The 18,766-nt window shown below is 53.9% G+C and overlaps 2 protein-coding genes across 3 annotated transcripts in view; one reads left to right on the top strand and one right to left on the bottom strand.

Annotated features, from left to right (window-relative positions):
• Nucleotides 1-2,812, bottom strand: part of SAMD10 (sterile alpha motif domain containing 10) — a 3,336-nt gene extending 524 nt beyond the window's left edge. Inside the window, exons 1-4 of the mRNA XM_007462228.1 lie at nt 2,722-2,812; nt 749-930; nt 497-668; nt 24-164 (exon numbers count right to left, since the gene is read on the bottom strand). Of these exons, the coding sequence (XP_007462290.1) occupies nt 24-164; nt 497-668; nt 749-930; nt 2,722-2,812 (586 nt within the window). The remainder of the gene's footprint in view (nt 1-23; nt 165-496; nt 669-748; nt 931-2,721) is intronic.
• Nucleotides 2,813-4,492: 1,680 nt separating this feature from the next.
• The window catches only part of PRPF6 (pre-mRNA processing factor 6), a 35,387-nt gene continuing 21,113 nt past the window's right edge, over nt 4,493-18,766 (top strand). Inside the window, exons 1-9 of one of the 2 annotated variants that reach the window (XM_007462226.1) lie at nt 4,493-4,617; nt 6,100-6,268; nt 7,525-7,643; nt 9,983-10,061; nt 10,544-10,720; nt 10,944-11,099; nt 15,369-15,463; nt 15,914-16,070; nt 16,847-17,009. In XM_007462226.1, coding sequence (XP_007462288.1) covers nt 4,547-4,617; nt 6,100-6,268; nt 7,525-7,643; nt 9,983-10,061; nt 10,544-10,720; nt 10,944-11,099; nt 15,369-15,463; nt 15,914-16,070; nt 16,847-17,009 — 1,186 coding nt within the window. In that variant the 5' untranslated portion in view covers nt 4,493-4,546. The remainder of the gene's footprint in view (nt 4,618-6,099; nt 6,269-7,524; nt 7,644-9,982; nt 10,062-10,543; nt 10,721-10,943; nt 11,100-15,368; nt 15,464-15,913; nt 16,071-16,846; nt 17,010-18,766) is intronic. The other variant, XM_007462227.1, reaches the window with a different exon arrangement.

The following is an 18,766-nucleotide window of genomic DNA, read 5'->3' as shown; positions in this document are numbered from 1 at the left end:
CATTCCTGGCTCCTCCCACTGACCTTGGCTGAGCAGCTGCAGGCTCCGCCCCTCCTCGCGCACCTGCAGGCGCAGCAGCTGCTGCAGCACCTCCTGTCGCTGCGCCTCCTGCGCCAGCCCCATCCGTTGCAGCTTCTCCGCGTTCAGCCGCAGCAGTGCCCGGCCTGGGAGGGAGGGGAGAGGGGTTGAGCCGAGGTTGCCATCCAAGGGGCTTCGAGAGCGAAGGCAGAGAGAGAGAAGGGAGAGAGAGGAAAAACTGGGTCGGGTGGGCAGAGACAGACATGCAGAGAGACGGGGCAAGAGAGGGAGAGAGGCGGAGGGAGGGCAAGGAGGAATGGTGGCTGAGCAGAGCGAAGCCAGGCGACCGCGATGACGGAAACAGAGACAAAGCCCCAGACGGAGAGGCCGGCTGGGGAGGAAGCAGAGGAGGGAGGGGGAGAAGGCTCTCGGGGAGCCCGCCCCTGCCACGCGCCAGCCCCCCAGCCCCCCAGGGCACCGGTGATGGCGTGCTGGGAGAAGGCCTCCACGTAGATGAGGTAATTGTGGGGACACTGCCTCTTGAGCCACTTGCAGACGTCCTGCTGACTCCACAGGACCACGGGCCTCGCCGGGCCACCCAGGGAGGGGCTCGTGTGGTACAGGCCATCGTGGTCAGAGTACGGCCGGCCCTGTGGGAAGAGGGGTGGCCGGTGGAGTGGGGTGGCAAGGAGGGCAGGGGCCGGGGTGGGTGTAGTGTGTGGGTGGGTACCTGGGGGGCCTCGGTGCCGGGCTGCTGAAGGAGCTTGACCTGCCGGCTGCCAGCTGCCCTCTGGCTGCGGGAGTCGTGCCACGTGAGGCTGGTGCCCGGGGTCCGCGGCAGGGGGCAGGGGATGCTCTCGGCCGACACCGTGTGCTCCAGGAGGGTCCGGCAGAAACTGAAGTGGGCAGTGGCTGCAAAGCAGGGGTGCCTGGTCACAGCGGTCAGGGGCAGGGGCTCCCTCCCTGTGATCCGGCTTCCTGCTCAGCCCATCTTCCCTCCACGGAAGAGGAGAGACACGTTCCCACTTAGGGGTTCCCAAGCCTCCCCAAAGAGAAGGAAGTGTGCACGAGCTGTCCTGAGAACTCCACCTTCAAGAAGCATAGTCTATGCTCTGGGGAGCAGGATGGATCCTGTTTAATTAGAGAGAGGCATGGCCACCAGGGAGCCTCACACTCAGAGCCAGGCGGGGCTCCCCCGGAGGTCCTGATCTTCTCCTTGGGCTGGCAGAGCCACATCGGACCGGGGCGCGCGCGCGCACAGGACTTGCCTGTGAGGAAACGTGGCCCCAGTGTCCTGGGAGACTCTGTGCCGTGGGGAGACCCCTGTGGCTGGGCTGCCTGTCCACGTCGTCGAAGGCACCTGGTCCCTGCAGCCCCACCTGGCGTTCCTTGGAGGCTTGGCCTCTGTCCTGTTGTGCTCACTGGCTGTGACTTGTGAACAAGAAGAAGCCTGAACTCTGGGCAAGCCCACAAGCTTCCTGCTGCCCCTTCCTGCAGGCCCCCTGGCCCAGGGCAGCTCCTGTGCATGGCAGTGTCAGCACAGGCACACAGGCTGCACCCACGAGCTCGGGGACCCAGGCTGAGTCCCTGTGCTTTCTCTTCCCACACCAGCTTCGTTACACTCATCACGTTTTAGTTTTACCATCATTTCTGTGCTGGTTGCTGACAGGAGTCAGGGGAGGGTAGACACCCGGACTGACTCCTCCCAAGGCCTTGCACAGATCTTGGGACACAGGAGGTGCCCAGAAACATTGTGAATGACTGAATGGATGGATGAAGGCTCCGTGTGGTGTCCACAAGTCAACAGAGCCCTGGGGAGAGACAGGAAGCAGGGCCCAGCCTTGCCCCATCATACAGCATCCACGCCCTGACTCAGCAGGCAGGATCGGGTTCCCAGGCCAGGGTCCTTCCCCCACCCTGTCAGCAGGAGAATTAGTGACCCTCCTACCACAGACACAGCCCCTCACCCCCACTGAGGGCAGTGCTTGGTGATGTGCCCAGGAGGTTTCAGTAATGAGGGAAACCCACATCTTCCATCCCCTCCTCCTTCCCCATTCTTACAACTTTCTGGAATTGGATGGCAACTCTAAATTTGAGGTCTGGGGTCAGACAGAGGGCGTGGCCGAGGGTGGTTCTAGTACGGTTGGAGGAGACGCATTCTAAGCAGGCACGTTTCGGGGGAGGGGCGCCCGGGTCAGGGGCCTCCAGGCGGGAGAACCAGTCGGACGCCTCAGCCCGCGCCGCACCTGCCCTGGGCCAGCCCGGCCCCGCCCATTTCCTGCCCGCGCTGGGGGAGGGCTCTCCGTCCGTCTGTCGGTCCGTCCCTCCTTTCCAGCCCCAACGTCAGAATTCCAGGAGGAAATGGGGCGGGGACCCCCTCTGGGCCCCACTGCAGGGGCCGGGGAAGGTTTTCTCCGCGCGAAGAAAAAGGTGACCGCAGGGTGGTGCTAGCCTGGGGACAGGAGCCTCGGCGGGTCACCTCCCCCAAGCCAGGGCGCGCCGATCCCCAAGGCCTGACCGCCGCCCCCCCACCCGCCCTCGCCCCAGCGCAGGATAAAGACACCGGGAATCCCGTTCGGCCGGGACGCGCCCCCTACTCCGAGCGCGGCTGCAGTTTGGACTTCGCTATGACCCGGCCCTGTCCCTCTGGTCCTCGAGCCCCCAGACCGCGATAGCTCCGCGCCCGGGTCCAGCCCTGCTCACCGTCCACATCCCGGCGCTCCCCGAAGCCGGCGCGCACAGCCCCGGCGCGGCCTCGCGGGGGGCTCGGCTTGGTCCTCAGCTCCGTGAACATGGGGTCCGCGGGTCCCCAGCCGGTGCACACGCCCCTCGCCGGGCGCAGGGCGGCCCGTGTGGCCGGCGGGGAACGCGCGCCGCTGCCCCGCCCCAGCCGGTCCCCGCGCCCGGCGAGTCTGCGCGGCGTGGCACCTGCTGCCGATCCCTGAGAGCGGGGCGCGCTCCGGGAGCTCCGAGGGGTGGCGGCGGCGCGCGGATGTGCGAGCGCGGAGGGCGTCTGCCGGGGCAAGGGGCGGCTGTGCGCACCTGGGCATGGCGCCAAGGACGAGTGACTCTGTGCGGCCGCCCGGGGTCCAGGCGTCTGCAGGAGCATCTGAGGGTGCCTTAGTGCTCTCTGCGCAGAGGAGGGGTTATCCTACCTGCTCCTGGACCCTCTGCCCCATGGGGCCTAGGTCAAGGGCCAGACCCACCACTTCCCTCCATTCTCCTTTGTCAATTTACTTACTCATTCCTTTATTCATGCATTCTCCAGACCTCTCTGGAGGTTTCTCCCTCGAATGGGCACTTGCTTCCCCGGAGAAGCCAGTTTGACCCTCTCTTACCTCCCCCTCCCCACTCTGTGAACTTCAGGAGGACATCAGGGTCTCTCCCCTTCCCTCTGTAGCCCCAGAATCAGGCTCAGTGCGCAGGATGTGGCACCGAAAAGGGGGACTACGCTGGGGACAGGGAGGAGAGAGAAACTCCGAGGGGGCTGCAGCAGGCAGGGGGGATGTGCTTGCTTCAGGACTCCAGTGAGAAGTGTTAGGGTGGGAGCTGGGGGCTGCCTGGCCCAGCAGAAGGCGAGACTTGTGACCAGCTTTTTGCCTGCTCTGCCAAGAGCCCAAGGGCTCTCCCCAGGTGTATGTGGGGACCAAAGAATGTCCCACTGCCACCTCAGCAAAGGTGCACATGGACACACAGTCATGTATCCAGATAACAGTCCTGCGTGTCCACCTAAAATATGAGCACGGGTGGTCGGACTTGCACCCGTGCGCACCAACACACACGGAATTCACCCACATGCTGTGACCGCCCATGCTCACATACTGACTCGTTCTGCTGCATTTATTTATTTTCGTCAGTTAGCTCTCTCGGGCCTGGGCTCCCACGGTCACCGCAATCACCGGAATGTTCAGGGTATGGTGGGGGTGTGGGCGGGGCCGGAACTGGGCCCAGGAATCTGAGCGCGGAGAGCTAGGGCAGCGGTCTGTACCGCGATCAGGGCACATACACCCCGCACGAGCCCTACACAGTCGGCTAGGTGTGCAGCCTGCTCAGGTGTGTTAGGCCCTGCACCGGGGCCAAGGCGACTCTGAAGGGCAGGGTGGGAGGCTCAGGGAGGAAGGGGACCCATGGGTCCTGCTCGTACAGGCAGGTCTCGGAAATGCATCGAAAACACGCAGTAAGCAGGGCCGCCCCTGCTCAGTTTTGAGGTTCCCCCAGGGCTAGTCCAGGAGCACATCGCCTGCCCGCCGCACCAGGAGCGGGCGCTACAGCACATGCGCTCGCCGCGTCTCTGTCCCCTTAGCTGCGGTCCAGAGCCGCCGGGAGCCGCCGGAAATCGAGTTTCGGAAACTTCCGCCCAGGGAATCCGCGGTGGGCGGGGCTACGTGGGACCACGCGCTCTGCTTCCGGGGCGCGGGTGACGCGGGCTGTGATCCTTCCTGTTACAGAGTCTCGGGCGTGTGAGGGTTTTCGCCTCCGGCCGCGGCCTCCATCCCTTCCCTTCTTGGCCGTCGCCGTCACCGGCGCCATGAACAAGAAGAAGAAGCCGTTCTTGGGCATGCCCGCCCCGCTCGGCTACGTGCCGGGGCTGGGCCGCGGGTGAGGCCTGGGGCGGGCCGCGCGCTGGGGCAAGGGGCCCGGGGTGGGCGGCTGCCGACAGCGACGGGGAGGACGAGAACAGGGATGGCGCGGGGTTGGCCTGATCTTGGTGGGAAGAACGGCGCTCTGGGTTAGAGCAGGCCGGAGGGAGGCTGTCTGCCCCTAGGAGGCGGGACGCTTGGGCTTGAAGCGACGACTCTGAGCCCGGTTTCTGTCCCCGGGGTGGGTGGCAGCACCGTCTTGCGAGTCTGCCGTGGCGAGGACGCAGATCTCCCCCCCCCCCCCCATTCTTGTCTGGAGCGTGACTGATTCTCTCCCCACGATCCGGGCTGGAGTCCTCTGTGTGGCCTCTCACGGTGCTACCTCATTCTTCCCCTGAGGTGCTGGTGGTCACATTGCTGCTTCTTCAGACTCTCTACTCCCCAGGGGTAGGGATGGCATCTGTGAGCCTTGTGACTGGGTCCCCCAGGTCAGATGACTACCATGTATTGTTGAGTACGTGAGCAGCCATCATCACCCTGTTTATTTGTTACTCGTTTGATCAGGTTTCTCTTGTTGGGAGTATTATGTCCAGCGTTGTGGACGTTAGAATCTGGGGCACACACAAGTCTAAGATCTTGACAGTGTCTTCAGAGGACCTGCAGTTTACTAGGGGAGATGAGGTGTTTGCATAAATAAGTACACAAAGAGGAACAGATTTAGAATTCTGGGATTCCAGCGATCAACCTCTGAGCCAAGTTCAGAAGGACGTAGGGGTGTACAGACGTGGCAGGGTTAGAGGAGAGACTGCTGCTTTGTGTGTTGGGCATGTGAGAAGGAAGGTGAGGTGTGGAGGAAGAGGAAGGAATTGTGAGGAGTCTGTGTGGGTGGGATGTGCGGTGGGTGGCGTGGAGCTGCAGGGCCAGAGGGACCAGAGCCCCTGTAGGCACTGGAGAAGTGGACACCTCAGTACGCCGTGCTCAGAGCTGTGTTGAAGCGGAGGAAAGCTCCGTGCGGGGGTAGCTAACCTGGATCCCAGCTGTGATGGGAGTCGTGGTCTCGGAGGAGGGATTTTGGCGGTAGACCCCGTTGAATTTAGAGATGGATGGGAGGGAGAGGGAGGCAAAGCTGATGCCGTGGTGCCTGGGACGGCACTGCCACCATCGGCGGAAACAACCCAGAGCAACTGTAGGGCAGGCACAGAAGGGGAACTCCGACTGGGCCACGTTGGGTTTGGGGGCCTGGTTGGATTCAGAGAGAGGGCTGCTTGGCAGACTGTTGGAAACGGGAGACTGTGGCCTGGGAGCAGAGAGGTCTGGTGCCCGGGGGAATCTCCCTCAAGGAGAATGTGGGGTGGCAGAACGTAGCCTCAGAACTGTCTCAGGTTTCTCTCTCGAAGAGGACAGCTGTGTGGAGTGCACTGCTTCTGGGCCCTTTGGAGGTTTCTCGGAGGAGTTAGAAAAAGAGGGGTCATTAGGTGGCCACTCTTGGGGTCTCCTGCAGTGCCACTGGCTTCACCACCCGCTCGGACATCGGGCCCGCCCGCGATGCCAATGATCCCGTGGATGACCGCCACGCCCCCCCAGGCAAGAGGACCGTCGGGGACCAGATGAAGAAGAGCCAGGCTGCGGATGACGACGACGAGGACCTCAACGACACCAACTATGATGAGGTGACTTGGGAGGGGCTCCCCGGCCAGCGCCCACGTCCTCAACCCAGTGTGCTGTGGGCGTCTGTGCTGAGTGGCTTGGAGTGGCGGGTCCATTGACTGCTCCAGCTAGTCAGCGGATAGGGGATAATAGCTCGAGCAGAGTTTGAGAGGGGAGCGGGAGAAGCGCAAAGAAACGTGCCCTCTTGTGGCCTCTTCAGAAGCGATGCACTTGCAAATATTAGAACTGTTGCGTTGCTGCTGTGTCTTGGCTGGTCTTTAATGATGAAAATTGTAAGCGGGATTGGTAATACTTACCTTCTCTTGCTCTAGTGCTTATTTCCTTAGTGAATTCGTGTTTGGTCTGTTGAGGTCTTCTACAGATATCTTAAAACAGGTGCATTTTTCCTCAGAGAAGAGTTTTGTAAAAATTCGATTTCGAGTAATTTTAAAGTTACAGAGAACTTTCAGAAGTAATATGGAGACTTCCTGCATACTCTTCACAAGTTTCTCCCCATCTCACATGACCCTAGTACTCTTATTATTTTTAAATTTTTAAAAATTTTCGTTTTTTTTGGTCGCACCACATGGCATGTGGGATCTTAGTTCCCTGACCAGGGACCGAACCAGTGCCCCCTGCAGTGGAAGCACGGAGTCTTAACCACTGGAGCACCAGGGAAGTCCCTATTTTTTAAATTTTTATTTATTTTATCTTTGTTTTTATTTTGAGGTATAGTTGATTTACAATGTTGTATTAATTTCTGCTGTACAGCAAAGTGACTCAGTTATACAGTTATATATAGTTATACAGTTATATATACAGTTATATAAAACTATGTATAGTTATACAGTTATATATACATTCTTTTCCATTATGGTTTATCCCAGGATATTGAATTGGGTATTCTGTGCACCCTAGTACTGTTATTGAAGCCAGGAAATTAACACTGACGCAGCAATATTAACTAACCTGTAGATCTTACTTGAATTCCACTGGTTTTTCCACCTGTGTCCTACTTCTGGCCCAGGACCCCACGTTGCATTTAGTTGTGCCTCCTAAGTGTCCTCTGGTTGGTGTGGATATTCTCTCTTTCATGCCCTTGACAATTTTGAAGAGTACTCATCAGCTATTTTATTATCCTTCAATTTGGGATCGACTGATTGAAAAAAATTGTTGAGCAAGCATTTTGCAGCTAGACGTGTTCTTTTATTGATGTTTCTGTTGGTGGGGGTTGTATTGGAGAAAAGCTGACACTCTAAGCATGTTGTTTGGTTCTCAGTTTAACGGCTATGCTGGGAGCCTCTTCTCAAGTGGGCCCTACGAGAAAGATGACGAGGAAGCAGATGCTATCTATGCGGCCCTGGATAAAAGGATGGATGAAAGAAGGAAAGAGAGAAGGTAAGACAAATTGTCGCTCTTCATGCTGTGTTTATCCAACTTAAAAAAAAAGTGTTTGTTTGTTTGTTTGTTTTTGGGCTGCACCGCGTGGCCTGCGGGATCTTAGTTCCCCAACCAGGGATCAAACCCGTGTCCCAGTGGAAGCGCAGAGTCTTAACTGCTGGACTGCCTGGGAAGTCCCAGAAAGTTTTGTTTCGATTTATTTCAGACTTGGAGAAAATTTGCAAGAATAGGACATGTGTCTGCTCAGCTTTGAGGCTGCCTGGGGCTTGGTCTGTGGCAGCCACACTTGGAAAACCCTCGACTGTTGCAGAGTAGCCTTGGGGCCTGGGGACTGGAGTGGAGAGCTTAGGAACTCCGTGTTTCACTTCCCAGAAATCGACATAATTTGGGGGATTATTCTGCCTATGCATCAGGGTTACCATCTTTGAAATGGGCGTGGTGATGTTGATGAGTGTATATTAAGTAATTTGGAGGTTCACTGAAGATGGCAAATGACCATTGCAGTCCTCGTGGGCACGTGGCTGTGTCTTGAGAATCTTACTGCACAGGTCATTGTTGAGCTGGGCTGGTGGGGACGGACTCCAGTGAGCTGGAGGGTGCGAGGCCCAGGCAGGCTGAGGGAGGGGCACCCTCTGTTCCTGGGGGTCCGTTGGGGGAAGACCACTGCCCCGCAGAGCCCTCCTGTTCTCCCTCTGGGGCTCTCAGGTGGGTGTGTTGGACTGAACTTGGCCCAGCACGTCTGTCCTTGATGTTACCTCATTGGCAACTTTCTGATTCCTTGTCATTTTCTGGGGAAATATATGCAAAGTCAACATAGGATCTTGCAAACTATGATAAGTTTTATTGCTTCATAACGTGTTTATATTTTTTACTACAAAAAGAATGCATTCTCACTCTAGAGTATTAGGACAATAAGATTAAGTGTAAGTAAGAGCATAATGTTTATTCACAAGCCTGGAAGGTGACAGTTAACGTTTTGGTTTACTTTTTTCATTCTATTGCTCATTATACATACAGTTTTATTTTCATAACTTGTAGAATTTTTAGTGTTTTCAAAATCATATTAGAAGAGTGAAGTGCTGTTCTTCAGGGGAGTTTTTAAAAGCACGTTATTTAATCAGTGTGCACGAACTTACACGCATCGTGATTAGGTGGTTTTGCGTATTAAAGAAGACTTGATTCCAATCTTCTGGAATTCATTCATTTAAACAATCTGAGTGACATGGATACATACAGAAAATTGTTGTATTAAGTGGCTTTAGGGAAGTGGTTGGCTTTTGAGAACTTTTCACAATACAGAAAGGCAGAAGGAACAGCGTAGCAGACAGACATGCGCCCACGTAGTGCACTGTTCAGTTTGCACATTCGCTTCCTCTGCTTCTGCAGGGGGGCTTTGCTGGCTCCCGTTGGGGTCCGTTCGCCCTGGCGCTGAGCAGTCCATCCTTGTTACCTGGTAGCCAGCACATCCGCTGTTCCCTGCTTGTCCCCAGAACTTTGTAGAACTGCCTTTTACGAGCCATGACGCAATCAGCACCGCTCCTCAGGCATGTCTCCTAGCCACCACCACCCCTTTACGGAAGGACTGCCCACCTCCTCGTGGCACCCTTTTACTTGTTACGCTCTCAGCGTTTCCTGTGGATTGGAAGTTGGAGCCTGAGGCTTGATTCAGATCAGGTGGAACATCTCTGGCCAGAAAACCGGACGTTATCTGTGCGAGTTGCTTCCCATCGGGAGCTGTGATGCCAGGCTGTCTCCAGCCGGTCGAGAGGTGTTTGTCTTTTCCAAGCACGTCATTATTCACAACGCATTCAAGTTCCTGTCTAACTTTATGGAGGGAAATATAAATCTCAGCGTTGGGAAGCCCTGGCTGCTGGGCTCATGTCTACTCCGGTTTGCCTAACTTGGTCGATACTTTGTCACCATTGCCCACGGCTCTTTGAGTTCACACATGACCTGGTCCTAAGTCACCAGGAACCCATTTGGATGGGCAACTAGGACAACGGTTCAGCTTTTCTTCTGAGCTGAGTTATTCAGAGGATGGCCCTACCTTTGGGACTTTATAGAATTTTAAAGCAGTAAATATACTTGTGTTCAAATGCAGGTATTTAACGGAGTAAGACAACTTGCTTTTTATTTTAGTGAGTTCTGCATGTTTTCAGCTGGTAGCGAGTTGAGTTATTTGTGAATGTATCCATTGTTGCCTTAAAATAGATTTGATTTAACTGCTAAGTGTGTGATTACTCTTTTTGGTGATTTAATTAGGAAGGATAATAAAGTGACTTTGTTTCAGAATGGACATCCAGGATTTCTAATACGTGCACACATTTTACTTCTAGGGAGCAAAGGGAGAAAGAAGAAATTGAGAAATACCGTATGGAGCGCCCCAAAATCCAGCAGCAGTTCTCAGACCTCAAAGTGAGCAGATGGGTGGCCTGCTGCTCCTCGTGGCCTTCCCAGCCACACTGGGAGAACAGACGCTCTGGGGCGCAGCTGATGAGACGAGCACAGCTTTGCTCGCTCTGCCCTTTCTTTCATTCAGGGGGCAGAAGAAGGGCCCTGCTTGGCTGTGCTTAACTCTGCGTGTGTGCGGAAAAGCTTTCCTCCCCAGAAGAGCGGGGACAGAGGAGCTGGTTTTCTTCGTAGCTTTGTAGCCATGTCCATTTAGACATGAGGTTTTCTGAACTGTGCTCCCTGGGCTTTGACAGAACAGTTTAACTCTGAGCGCAGTAGGGCAGATCCAACAGGTTGACTTTTCTAAGCGACGGAGATAAACCGCATCTGCGTCGGAGTCCTTGAGGCGTCATGATTTGGGCGGTAGGGGTCAGGGAGAACATAATTTTTCTTGTGCATGTGCAATTCTGCCAGAGAATTAATGTTTGGGGGCCGGGTGTTTCCAGAGGAAGTTGGCAGAAGTCACAGAAGAGGAGTGGCTGAGCATCCCTGAGGTCGGCGATGCCAGAAACAAGCGCCAGCGGAACCCCCGCTACGAGAAGCTGACCCCTGTTCCCGACAGCTTCTTTGCCAAACATTTACAGACCGGGGAGAACCACACTTCAGTAGATCCCCGGCAGACTGTGAGTACCCGCAGAGAAGGCAAACTGGGCTCCTTGTGTCTGGCCGGACAGATCAGGACGGGGGGTGGGGGCAGCGCTGGAGGAGCCGGAGCATGTGCTCCTGCTGTGCTGCGGCTGAGTCTGTCCGATGGTTCAGATGTCAGGCTCCAGTGGAAAGAGTTTCCAGAGATGAGAATGAAATGCATGCAAACGCAAGCCAGCGTTTTGTCCTTGCTTCCCCCAGCAATTTGGAGGTCTGAACACACCCTATCCAGGCGGACTGAACACTCCATACCCAGGTGGGATGACACCTGGATTGATGACACCCGGCACAGGTGAGCTGGACATGAGGAAGATCGGCCAAGCCAGGAACACCTTGATGGACATGAGGCTGAGCCAGGTGAGAGGTTGTGTCATGCGTTATTTTTCTACAGATCATATTAAAGAATTTTTGGTTTTGCTTATGAAACTAATTTATATTTGTGAAAAGTTCACCCTTTGGAGGGCTTCGTCACATGTTAAACAGACCTGTGACATGTCCAATTCCCTGTCCCATTACACAGTGTGATGGGATTCTGCACTCAGGCTGGTGCGTGTGTCGACCCAGAGGGCGGGCACAGATGTGCTGCATTCGGTGCCAGCAGCAAAGGGCCACCTGATGCGGTTCTCCTGCTCCCTTGGGGCTTGGGGTTTGTGGCAGGTGACAGAGGGCTGCCTGAGGAGCAGCCCAGACAGGCACTCGTGACAAGCCACGTGCTTACTGTTGATGTCGCTTAATGCTCTTCCCTGTTTACATAAAAGTTAAACGTACGTGTGTTCCTCCTGCACCCTAGTGAATCCTCGTGTCCTTACGGGGCGTGCACTTGGTTCCGTGCTCTAGAAAACCCAGGCAGAGTGAAGACCCTTTCTCATATGGCATGCACGTCAGAAACCGTGAAGGAAAATACTTTCAAATTGACTACATACAAACTAAAAACTTTTGCACAATAGAAAGCACTGTAAAGTCAAGAGAACCATCAAATCGGGAAGGAGTCATATGCACGTGAAAACCAGACCCAGAGTAGCCGTGTGTGTTGAAGAGAGTGTGGATCCGCACAGGCCAGGACGTGACCAGGGCGCCACACCCACACCACTGGGGAATGCTCTTGTGTTAAACATTTTTCTGGAAAAGTTTCACACATTCTTAGAAAAACAGCAGAGTGAAGTACTCAGCCATTCCTGTTGCTTCAGTGGAAAACTTAAATTTTAATTGAGCTTTTGCTATACTTGAGTTTTTTACGGTGAGCAGGTATTTTACAGTAAAAAAAAAAAATAGCTCACAGATCCAAAAAACTGCACGTTTTCATGCTGCTAGATATGTATTTACTTTATAAATTGGAGAGTAGTTCATTGTGTATATCATGATTTAGTCTTTGATTGATGGACCTTTTGGGTGGTTTCTGCTTGTTCTTGGTTACAAACCATGTTTTTTAACTCTTTAATGAGTTTATTGTTTATTTTTGGCTGCGTTGGGTCTCCGATGCTGCGCACAGGCTTTTCTCTAGTTGCAGCGAGCAGAGGCTACTCTTCGTTGAGGTTCGTGGGCTTCTCATTGCGGTGGCTTCTCTTGTTGCGGAGCAGGGGCTCTAGGCGCTCAGGCTTCAGTTGTTATGGCACGTGGGCTCTAGGGCTCGCGGGCTCAGAAGTTGTGGCACACGGGCTTAGTTGCTCCGTGGCATGTGGGAATCTTCCCAGGTCAGGGATCGAGCCCGTGTTCCCTGCATTGGCAGGCGGATTCTTAACCACTGCGCCACCAGGAAAGTCCCACAAACCATGTTTTGATGAACTCCTCCTGCTTCTATCTTTGCAGATTTAGGTAAATATTTTTACAGTATCTTTAAAGTGGAATTGTTGGATTGGCATATTTTCACTTAGGTGCCGAATTGTCTCTCAAAGGCACGACATTCCACACTCAGCAACATGGGGGAGCTGGCTGTGCCATCGATCACCCCCCACCCCCACCCCGTTGGCAGCTCTGGTCTGGGGGCCTTTGTCTTCGCCAGTCTGGGAGGCCCATTCCCTCCAACAAGCCTCCACTTAATTTGCGTCCTTGTGAGTGGTGAAGTTCAGCTTCATTTATGTTGCATAGATCTAGTTTGTCGTTTATCTTTCACACTTGTGTGTAAAATGTAGAGGAAAAATAGTAATTTTTTGTGCTAAGATATGTATAAGATAAAATTTAAAGTTTTAGCCATTTCCAAGTGTATAGCTCAGGGGCCTTGAGTACATGCATATTGTGCCCCATCGCCACCATCATCTGCAGCACTTTCTCGTCTTCCCAAACGGAGACTCTGTCCATATTAAACACATACTCCTCATCCCCTACCTTAGCCCCTGGCCCCACCATCCTGCTTTCTGTCTCTGTGAATTGACTATTCTAGGGACCTCATATGAATAGGTTCATACAGTATTGGTCCTTTTCTGGCTGGTTTATTTCACATACTTTCATTTATGTCCTCAAGGCTCATGCATGTTGTATCAGGTGTCAGGATTTTCTTCCTTTTCGAAGCTGAATGATGCTCCATTGTATGTATGTATAAACTGCATTTTGTTTATCTTGTTATCTGTCGTGACACTTGGGTTGCTTCCACCTTTTGGCAATTGTGACTAATGCTGCTGTGAGCCTCGGTGTACAAATATCTGTTCAGTTTTCAGTTTCAGTTTCAGTTTTCAGTTCTTTTGGATATAAACTCAGAAGTGGAATTTCCGGGTCACACGGTAATTCTAGGTTTACTTTTTTGAAGAACCACCGTACTGTTTTCCACAGCAGCTGCACCATTTTAGATTTCCAGCAGGGCAGCACTGCACAATGGTTCCAGTTTCTCTGCGGCCTTGACGGTATTGGTTACTTTGGCATTTTGCTAGCAGCCATCCTCATGGGTGTGAGTAGGAGGTCGCGGTGGTTTTTCGTTGGCGTTTCCCTGATTGGTGACGTTGAACATCTTTTCATGTGCTTATTGGTAGTTTGTATCTCTTCCTTGGAGAGATGTCTATTCAAGTCATTTGCCCTTTTTTTTGGGGGGGGGGGGTTGGGGGGTCATGCTGCGCGGCCTGCGGGATCTTAGTTCCCCGACCAGGGATTGAACCCGGCCCTTGGCAGTGAGACCGCCAGGGAATTCCCTGGGTTGTTTGTTTTCTTGAGTTTTAAGAGTTCTCTGTGTATTTTGGATAACAGTTCTTTATCTGATTATGTCTTTTCCAAATGTTTCCTCCTGGCTATAGCTTGTTTTTTCATTCTCCTGACAGTGTCTTTCACAGACAGAAATTTTTAATTTTAATGAAGTCCAGCTTATCAATTCTTACCTTCATGGATTGTGCCTTTGATGTGGTATCTAAAAAGTCACTGCCACACCTCAGGTCACGTAGATGTTTCCTGTGCTGTTGTCTAGGCGGTTTTTTCGCCAGCACCACACCGTCTTCGTTACTATAACTTTAGAGTAAGTCTTTAAGTTGGGTCGTGTTCTCCGACTTGGTTCTTCTGCTTCAGTGTGGTGTTGGCTGTTCTGGGTCCTTTGCCTCCTCTCCATGTGAACTTTAGAATCTGCTTGTCGATATCTACAGAGTAACGGGGATTTGGATTGGGAATGTGTTGAATCTACAGATCAAGTTGGGAAGAACGGACATCCTGACAACACTGAGTTTTCCTGTGCATGAACATGGAATCTCTCTCCATTGATTTAGTTTTTCTTTGATTTCATTTGTTAAGGCTTTGTAGTTTTTCCTCTTACAGATCTTGTACATATTTGTTAGATTAATGTCTAGGTATGGTTGACCCTTGAACAGTGTGGGGTGTTAGGGGCACTGACCCTGTATGCAGTTGAGGGCCGTCCACGGCCGTCGATTCAGCCAGCTGCCAGATCGTGTAGCGGTGTGGTATGTGTTGAGGGGAAAAATCCAGGTATAAACGGACCCACGCAGTTGAAACCCGTGTTGTTCAAGGGTCCACCGTGTTTCACAATTTTGGGTGCTCTTGTAAATGTTGTTGTGTTTTTAATTTCAGATTCGACATATTCATTGCTGGTATGTAGGATAGTGATTGATATTAACCTTGTATCCTGCAGCCCTGCTGTAATTACTTATTAGTTCTGGGAGTTTTTTGTTGATTTTTTTCAAATTTTCTACATAGATAATCAATCAAGTTACCTGCAAACAAAGGGAGTTTTATTTCTTCCCATCGCTTTCCTCTCATCCTTTTCTTGTCCTGCTGCATTTTTGCCCATTTTTTACTCAGGTTGTTTTGTTTTTGTCATTGTCATGGTAACTTTAAGACAGAACTTGAGAGAATGCTACAACGAACTGCTCCATGAAAACGTGAAGAACGTTAGTTGAAATCATCAATCTTTGTGATTTCCGGGTTTCACTCATTCTTAGATGGACCTTATGTTCCGTTAGGCTTTTCCCCCTGGGACTTTTATGTTTTCGTTTTTTAATAAAATCTTTATTCTGTATGGGTGAAATTTGCTTATTATCGTTACAAACTGTTGTTTGAGTTAAGGTTGTTTTCTTACATAAAAGTTCCCATGCCCACTGGTAGTCGGGATTATGGGAAGGGGCTCCAGGGACCCTCCGAGGACTTTGCTCCAGGCATTCCTGGCTCTTTCCGACTAGCTGGGCTTGGCCTCTCTTGCAGGTATCTGACTCGGTGAGTGGGCAGACTGTGGTTGACCCCAAAGGCTATCTGACAGATTTGAATTCCATGATCCCGACTCATGGAGGGGACATCAAGTGAGTACCCTGCAGGGCTAGTGGCTGGGTGGGCTCAGGTTGCCGGGAATGTGTTGGACTTTATTTGAAAAATATGCAGCCAAAACAGGATGTGGATGTTCTAAGAAAGGTAGAGTGGAGTTGTTTGATTTCTCATTTAAAATATATCCGTACCCGTTCATTGTGAACATTAAATTTGTCACAGTTAACATTCCAAATCTGTGTGTGTGCCGAGCTAGCGAGCAGCTTGCCGATTGCGTCCCATGTTTCTGACCTTGACCTTGGGCTCGATGCCTGTGTGTGTGGAGGTGCCGCAGACTTGGAAGGGTGCCGACTGAGTTCTGACTTGGTTCTGTCAGCAGGGCATCAGATGTGACAGTCTGGACACTGTGTCTGCAGTGGCACCCTCCTCCGGGCCGGGCGCGCCCTCAGCAGGTGGTGGCCTGACCCAGTGCTTTCTCGCCTGCACAGTGACATCAAGAAGGCCAGGCTGCTCCTCAAGTCTGTTCGGGAGACAAACCCTCACCACCCGCCAGCCTGGATCGCGTCGGCCCGCCTGGAGGAAGTCACTGGGAAGCTGCAGGTGGCTCGGAACCTCATCATGAAGGGGACAGAGATGTGCCCCAAGGTAGGGCGCCCTCCCCAAGCTGCACCACGGCCCTGAGGGGCTTCAGCGTCTGGGCTGCGCAGGACGCCGTGGGAGTGAGCTGGTCCTGGAGGGAATTGCCTGCCTTTTGGTGTTGAAGGTGCAGGCGGTGGGACAGGCGAGCAGGGGAAGGAAGGTTGGGGAAGGGTTTCTCCTGCTTATTTTTACCTGGAGCGAAAGCCTGGCTGCCGCTGCCTCAACAGGGAGACAAAACCCTTAACCAGAGGGACCAGGACTGGCCCGCCCTTCGCCCTCCCTGACGTCAGAAACCTGGAGGTGGGCCTGACTCTTAGGGGGTGTGATGGGATCCGCTCTAGAAAGTCCTGGGACCCTCTGAGGGACTGTGTGCTCACTGTGAAGGCTGGGGCACCCTGACAGCCAGAGGTGCCCTGCGAATTCTTCCCCCAGGACGTCAGCATCAATCCCAACCTCCCAGGCAGACGCAGGGCTGCCTGCCTGTGTGTCTCCACCTCGTCGTGGGTTGACTTCCTACCGTGAGTGCAGGCTGTGCTCTCCTCACAGTGTGGTGGCGTGTCTTTCCCACACAGGCACAGACGTGCTGTAGCTACGCTCCCACGTGTGGGGCTTTCAGGGGGTCTCTGGCGCAGGCGTGCTGGGCGCCTAGCTCACCGTAAACCCCGGGCCCCGCGGGTGGGAGGACCCTGGCCCCCCTGTCTCCAAGGCTCGTGTGCGCCCTTCTGGGGTGCCTGCCGCCCCACCAGCCTGCGCGTACACTGTCCTGTTCCTTTGCCCCCCAGAGTGAAGATGTGTGGCTGGAAGCAGCGAGGCTGCAGCCTGGGGACACAGCCAAGGCCGTGGTGGCCCAAGCTGTCCGTCACCTCCCACAGTCCGTTAGGATTTACATCAGAGCAGCTGAGCTGGAGACAGACATCCGCGCCAAGAAACGGGTTCTTCGAAAAGGTGAGCCTCCCTTAGGGACCCGGCAGGAGTGGTGCCGCCTGGCTGTGTACCTGGACGTGGGGGGCAGCCCCCCTGCTCCGTTGCCGGCCCGGGGAGCAGCCTCGCCACTGCTTTGCTCGGGCTCTGCTGGGAGGGCTTAGAGAGTGGGGGACGCTCTCCAGGCCTTCGTCTGCCCTGGGTCGCTTCTGCCTTTGGAGCCTCTGTCAGGGAAGCTGCTGGTTGAGCTGCCTTTTCCTGCTCTGTGGCCTTGGGTGAGGGCAGGTGCCCTGTGGCGCTGTGGAATGCCGCGTGCAGGTGCTGTGTGCGGGGCGAGGGAGCCACTGGAAGCCGGCCTTGCGGCGCTAGCCTTCCCATTTCCGCCTGCAGCAGGTAGAAGGTGCCACTCGGGTCTGAGTCTTAACTGCCTCGGTGGTCGCACTAGAGTGGCACGTGAATTAACTCCTTCCCATCTTGGGAAACTCCTGCAGGGCAGTGTGTTGGCGTGTGTGCCGTTGGCTCGTGGCACGCTGAACGGTTTGCACGCCGGGGAAACTGAGTCCACCTGGGAGTCACTGCCAAGATGGAGCTTTTTTTTTTTTTTTTTTATTTGCGGTACGCGGGCCTCTCACTGCTGTGGCCTCTCCCCTTGCGGAGCACAGGCTCCGGATGCTCAGGCCCGGCGGCCATGGCTCACGGGCCCAGCCACTCTGCGGCATGTGGGATCTTCCCGGACCGGGGCACGAACCCACGTTCCCTGCATCGGCAGGCGGACTCTCAACCACTGCGCCACCAGGGAAGCCCCCAAGATGGAGCTTTTGTGGGTAGTTTGCTTATCATTGTTGCATAAGTGAGAAAAGAACAGCTTTGCTCCCTTCACTGGGGCTGTAGAGGAGATGCTGCTTTTGACTTTTGTTCCGGATTCAGCACCAGCTGGTCGGAGGCTGACCTGGAGTAAAAGCCTGTGCAGACGGCTTGTTCCCCTTGAATTTGTAGCGTGGGTAAAATAGGTGTGTTTGGGGGAATTGAGGGCAGCTTGCAGTGGGCAGTTTCCAGCTCTTGTTTCTAAGGTGTGTGTTTGCGTGAACCGTCAGGGGCGTGTGATGTCAGATGTGCAGGGGCTGTTGGCTGCGGCCTGTGACGCTCTACTCTTTGTGTTTGTTAGGGGCCAGGTGGTGGCCACCTTGTGTGTGACCCTGACTGTGTGTGAATGTGTGTGTGTGTTCCAGTGTGTTTTCCTCTCTTGGGTCTGGTTTCTTGATTGCAGCCCTGCCACACTTAAAATGAGGCCGGGGCGGAAAGTTAGCACCTGTTTTGGTTTATAGAAATCAGCTCATCTCTTTTCAGCCAGGAAAATAGTTCTCTAATGACAAACACATTAAACTCTGGGTAATTAGCACGATTTATTTAGGAAAGCTCTACTGAATTTCCCCTGCCACAGTGTGATGAATGGTCAGAATGGCTTTGTGGCCACTCCCTGTTCGCCCCCAGATTACCTGGGTTCATTTCCAGTTGGCTTCAGATTTGGAGAGGGGACTGGGCCTGGAAGGGGGCCTCCAGGGGAGTGTCGAGTGATTGGTTTCCAGGCCGTCCTGGGCCTCAAGGGGAGCGGGCCTCCCGGCTCTGCTTTCCTTCAGGCTGCGCGAAGGAGGGGAGAGCGTGAAGCCCCAGCTGGCCTCCACCCTGCTCCCCGGCCCTGTTCCTGGCCTTCCCCCTCCTCAGAGTGTTTCCAAAAGCAGTGCTCTTTCTCTAGGTGCCTGGGGCACAGCTGGCGATGCCTC

This window comes from Lipotes vexillifer, unplaced genomic scaffold (genome assembly GCF_000442215.2).
Source record: "Lipotes vexillifer unplaced genomic scaffold, Lipotes_vexillifer_v1.1 scaffold1798, whole genome shotgun sequence".
NCBI classification, from domain to species: domain Eukaryota; kingdom Metazoa; phylum Chordata; class Mammalia; order Artiodactyla; family Lipotidae; genus Lipotes; species Lipotes vexillifer.
The sequence above is the reverse complement of the archived record's forward strand: the minus strand, read 5'-3'. Positions and strand labels throughout refer to the sequence as shown.